The 6,000-nt window shown below is 43.0% G+C and overlaps 1 protein-coding gene across 1 annotated transcript in view; it reads right to left on the minus strand.

The window, feature by feature from the left end:
* LOC111145182 (rhotekin 2) overlaps nt 1-3,427 on the minus strand; it is a 72,743-nt gene extending 69,316 nt beyond the window's left edge. The window contains exon 1 of the mRNA XM_022499899.1: nt 3,368-3,427. Within this exon, the coding sequence (XP_022355607.1) occupies nt 3,368-3,427 (60 nt within the window). The remainder of the gene's footprint in view (nt 1-3,367) is intronic.
* Between the last annotated feature and the right edge of the window lie 2,573 nt (nt 3,428-6,000).

Genomic DNA, 6,000 nt, shown 5'->3' on the forward strand with positions numbered 1-6,000 from the left:
AAGAGCCAAGAATGGGGGGAAAGCCTTCCTTTTGCCATTTCTTCTTCAATTTTCTAAATGAGAGTTTCCTTGTAATCAAGTCAAATGAAGCTTATGGCACTGTCCTGATCATGTATCTAAAGTCAGGCTGATAAAAATAAATGGACAGACCAAGGCTAAAAATGAAACAGGAAAAGGACTTAAAAGTGCAAATCTAGATTATGTAGAAAACAGAAAGATACTAGTTTTGAAGAGCTAGAAGGGGACAAAGGAAGTCCAAAGAAAATGGCTTTAGTGTTGAAATTAAGTATGGACTTAAAAAAAAAAAATATGAAGTTGGGCTGCTGATAAGACTACTGTAGTAATCCAGATAGAAACTATTACCTACCTCATGGATATAGTTATACGATGTTCACTAAGAGGCCAGGATGAAAAAGACTGCAAATGAGTATTTATAGCATACATCCTTCTTCTAAAAGATATTGCATGTTATTTCAAGAATTGTTTATGTACAGAAAAAATCTGGAAATTGTTAATAGTGGTCATTCTGGGAAATGGCATTAGAGAAAGAATTCTTACATTCATGTTTCTATATACATTTACTTTGGTGAAATGACATAATGAGATAGGGAAACTGAAGAACTCCATAAAAATCTGTCTTTTGCTTTTTTTCCTGTTTCTATTCTTGCTAGGACTTGACCCACACCCCACTTTACACATGCCTTGTAATGCAAATAGTGTATGTCCTCCTTGTAAGGGTCAAGGAGTTCAAGATTTCTCTAGAACAGATAACATCCAAGAAAGAATCAGATGAGAATGACTGGAGGAATCTACCATATGTGTATTCCAGACCACCAGCACTAGACATCTTGACACCAAGACCCCCCTCAGCTCCTCCACCTGGGCTCCAAGTAATAACACTTGGGTCCTCGTCTTTGTTCTAACCAGTTCCTGGTTATCTGAGAGGATACATACACCACACCGTTATCCTCAATAAAAATCCGCAGACCCCAAACTAAGACAAGACTCATGCTCCTTTTCTAAGTTTCCTAAGCATTCATCCTTATCTGCTCTCTATCTTCAATAAACTCTTTCACCTCGGATGGGCTCAGATGAGATTTCCATCCTGCAAGAAGCTAAGGACCTTCTTAGCTAGACCTATGGGACCCCATTCTGGGTCCTCTGATCCAGCCTGCTGGAATCAATAGCATTACATCTTAATCTCATTTTTATTACGATTTCTAAAGTTTAAATATTTGTAAGAAAAGCTAGGTGGCTGCCCCAACATCTCAGATGAATGGGACAAGAGATGGTAAGAAAACCGTTTTCTCTCAAGTATATTCTGAGTGTTAGGTACTATCCTAAGTATTTTGTTTTATTTTTGTTTTAAAGATTTTACTTATTTATTTGACAGACAGAGATCACAGGTAAGCAGAGAGGCAGGCAGAGAGAGAGGAAGGGAGGCAGAGAGAGAGGAAGGGAAACAGGCTCGCTGCTGAGCAGAGAGCCCGAGCGGGGGGGGGGGGGGGGGGGGGGGGGGGGGGGGGGGGGGGGGGGGGCTCTATCCCAGGACCCTGGGATCATGACCTGAGCCGAAAGCAGAGGCTTTAACCCACTGAACCACCCAGGCGTCCCTATCCTAAGTATCCTAAGTATTTTAAAGAGGTTCTCCCAATAACTTTCTAAGATAAGCATCTTACCCATTTTACAACTGTGAAAACTAAGGACTTAGAAAAGACAGATAACTTATTCAAGGTTGTATAACAAGCAGAGTTGGATTTGACCTTAAACTGACTCCAAAGCCAATACTGTATGTACTCACAGATGACTCCAAGGTTTGAACAGAGGTGTTCAAGAGTTCAAGAGTTCACTAGTATTTGACCACCCAAGAATTTCTGGCCCTATCCCTAATAGATGGCAGGTTCATTAATATCAAAGGAAAAACAGCAAATAAAAATTCAGTTAGTCAAGTATAAAATTCTCTTACTGACCCTCAATATTAGGTTGAAACCTATTGCTATTTTGCAATTTTTATTCAAGATCCTAACAGAAGGAATTCCACAACTCTAAAATTTGCTTTTCTTGCTGCCTAAGAAATCATTAAATACTGTACCTTCTCACATGAAAATAATCCAGCCCTTGTGTATAATTATTTATTTTCATTCCACGTAGCTAAACTTCTTTCATGACCTTATCCTCTTCTTTCGTATAATTCCCAAATATTACTGCTGCACATAGCTAAATAAATATACTCGAACCACTATACAAACACCTATGTAATGCACACAAGAACTTCTACAGATTGCCAATTCACTAGAAATCAAGATTTTGTTAACAATCGGGACAACCAAAGTACATAAAGGAGAGGACAGAAAAGAAGTATTTTACATCAAAATGTTTGAAATTTTTGAAAATGCTGGCATAAAACAGCATTACTAATAAAGGAGTTGGACTTTTCTGCATAATGATTCTTAATGTCTTGCTTTATTTTTCTCAGTATTATTGAAGATTTACTAACGATGTTGTATCTACTGAGGATTCTAACAAAGAATAATTTTCTAAGGAAAGGCTTTGCCAGGATTCTAAGCAAAGACAATATAAAATTCCTCATAGTCTGCCAATTTTGACCTATAAAACTGATATTTTCATACAGTTTAGGCTATCTCAGAATTCAGGAAAATAAGATAGAAATTAAAATAGAAGTGAAGCTCCAGCTTAAAGATCAGTTTTCTTTTAAGACTCTAAAATTATGGTTAAGGGGGAAAACAACATTTTAATAACTAGTTTCCCTAAGAAAAAATGCTGCTCTCTATGAAGTAAAAAGGTTTCTAACCCGCACTTTACATGGCGAAATAGCAATCTATCAAACTTCTTTCTTATCCAATTCAAAAAGGACCCACTTTCAATTTTCTGAAGTTCCAAGGTTGCAGTTTGCTCCCCCACCCTGCCCCTCTAGTTTCTGTCGTGCGTAGACAGCGGTCCAGTACTTGTGCTGCCGACAAATCAAGTGATAAGCAAACTGTCCTCCCCGGGCCTCGGGTGGGCTTCTTGGAATTCCCGGAACCTGCATTTCCCCAGCATCACCTACGCTTGGGCGGGGAGTTCCAAACCCTGCACGGTGCCGGGAAGCAGCGGGCAGGTGCGCCCGGAGACGCACGACGGAACTCTGGCATCGCTTCCCCACTCGGGTCTGTCTGTTCCATGAGAAACCGGGGACCGTGGGGAATGCGGAGATTTCTAAGCTCCCTTGGAGCCTCAAAAGTGCGGCCTCCTAGTCCTTCCTTTTGTTTCTGGTCACCGCTGGATAGGAGACGCGGCCTGGGGTTTTCTCAACGCCGAGGCACAACGGTGGCCTGAGGACCTGAAGCCGGGCCCCTTCGTCACTCACCTGCTGGGCAGGAAGGCCCGCCAGGCGGAGCTCGGGACCCCTCACGGTCTGTCCCTCCATCTCCCGCGCCACAGCCGGGGCCGCCGTCACTCCTCAACGGGTAAGATTTGAAAATCCCGCCGCTCGCTTGAGCCGCGGAGGACGCCAACCGCCGTCCCGGCCGTACCAAGTCCGGCCGCAGGGGGAGGGGCGCGGGGGGCGTCCCACCGGAGGGCGCACGCGCAGTGGGAGCGCCCCGCGCCCGGGCCTCCAGAGTGGGAAGCCCGCGGAGAGCCGAGCTTGTACAGCCGGCGGAGAAGTGGGGCGCGGACCGCCGACTTAAAGCCATGACTGGAGTGTGGGCGGGCCTGGGGCGCGAGTGGGCAGGGCCGTGGGTAGAGCGTTGGCCAGGGAGCTCACCTGGCCCGGCGCAGGGTTTCTGCTGCTGGTGGTGGTCGAGGCAAGTCTTTGGTGCTGAATGCGTTTTCCCTGCATCCGGATGCAGGCGCTCCCTCCAGGGCACTTGCGCTGGCTGCAGTCCCTGCGTTCTCACAGCACAGGGTCATTCAGAGACCACGGCCCTGTTAACTCGGCTAGTGGATGCTGTGGCATTTCACAAGGTCTTTTCTTTTGTCCCCGTTGTTTCTTTATAATTCCATATACCCCCACCACACACGCCCAAGTAGTATGTTCTTCTTGCAAAGACTTCTTTCCTGAAAGTAGTTTATTCTTTTCATGCAAAATACTTTTCATTACTCCTTCCCCACCAGCATCCAAGCGAATGATGTATTATTTTCCCAGAGCCCCATTTTTTTGCTGTCCCTAAAGACCACCACAAAGCTCTTTTTTTTTTAATTAAAATTTTTTTATTAAATTTTATTTTTTATAAACATATAATATATTTTTATCCCCAGGCGTACAGGTCTGTGAATCGCCAGGTTTACACACTTCACAGCACTCACCATAGTACATACCCTCCCCAATGTCCATAACCCCACCCCCCCTCTCCAAACTTCCTTTTTTTTTTTTTTTAAGATTTTATATTAGAGAGAGAGAGAGCCCAAGCTGGGGGGGTGGGGGGAGAATCAAAGGGAGAGAGAGAAGCAGACTTCCCTCTGAGCAGGGAGCTCTTCATGGGCTCAATCTGGGGACTCTGATCTGGGGTCTCCCGGATCATGACCTTCAGCAAGAGGCTGAAGACTCCCAGGTACCCCCCGTGCAAAGATTCTTTAAAGAGTCTTATTATTAATCATAATGGGAAAGTATGGAATCTTTAAAAGGAAAAATTGGAGTGCTAAAGATTTCAAGCCCTTGTAAGATCGTTATGAATATATTGTCCTGGCCTATCCTGACTTACCCTTGAAAAGGCAATAGGACTTCTCTTTGACTTCTGACAGTTTTTTCTCCTAAGTACAAAATCAACCAAATCAACTCTCCCACCATCCCCTCATAGAAGACCTTGGGCACTTTTCCTTCAGTGAACTGGACGAAAATATTTTTTTATTTGCCTGAGACATTCCCTGTTTGGATTTGCTGTCCCAGTGTCCCACCAATCTTGCACTTGTCCAAAGTGAATAATAAATTGTATGGTCACATAATCCACAAGGCTCTTTTTAAGCAGCTGGTTTGAAGATTTACTTCTGAAAATATGGAGAGTGCCTGTCCTCTCAAATAGGTAATTGTCTCTTTGAGGCCCTCTGGAATAGATGATACTCGAAGCTTCCCAGCTAGGAATGACCATCCCCTTGCATTAGGAATGTATGGGTCATTAGGAATGACCCATATTCTTACACACAACTATAAAATGTGTACAGCTCAAATTACCAACACAATGAGTTCACCTCATTCTCTCCAAGCACAGATCTGAATTCCAAAGTCATTAGGTACCCTTCCCCCAATGCACACCCCTCTCTTATGCTTACCACTTTGTGATATAATTATCCCCTACTCAAAGTGAGCTGCATGAGCCTAGTAGAATACCTGACTCATAAAGGAAATACACACAGGGAGCTCATCATCAGACATATATTATTTGTCATATAACACAGCTCTCAGACTCCAACCAAAATACTTATAGAAACCATCACTTTATGGAAACAGACAAGCCAACCAGTTTTAAATTGGACACAGATGTAGGAATATGTGATGAGTAAATACTACCTGGAGATGCATTTATTCTTGAAGCAAGAGATCTAGGAAAAGCCATATTTAGTAATTATCTGTGGAATTGACAGTTGTTATTAAAGACCTTTCTCCTTGGAGAAGATATATTGTAGGCCTATCTCTTTATTATTATTCATCAAGGGATGTGTCCAGGAAGTACTTAAGTTATAACTACCATATGGTGATTTAAATACCTCCAAGCAGGAATGCTGTTTCCTTATTTACCCCCAGGTCCTTCTGGTAGTTTCATCAAACATAGTTTTCTCTGGTATATGTGATGCACATAAAAAAGAGATGGAAACTACCAAAAGGTTAAAGATTTCACATGAGTAGTTTGGTTAGCTTGAGAAGGAAGGAAAGAAGGAATTTAAACAACTCCCAGAAAGTAAAAAGTATGACATTTTACCATTTCACCTGTTTAAAAAATAGCAATTGGGCATCTCGTTTGAGAGCTAACATCCCACCCTCTGTGGGCTCCTGAAGTCGATGGA

The sequence above is a fragment of the Enhydra lutris genome, unplaced genomic scaffold, assembly GCF_002288905.1.
Source record: "Enhydra lutris kenyoni isolate GAN:26980312 unplaced genomic scaffold, ASM228890v2 scaffoldscaffold12, whole genome shotgun sequence".
NCBI lineage: Eukaryota > Metazoa > Chordata > Mammalia > Carnivora > Mustelidae > Enhydra > Enhydra lutris.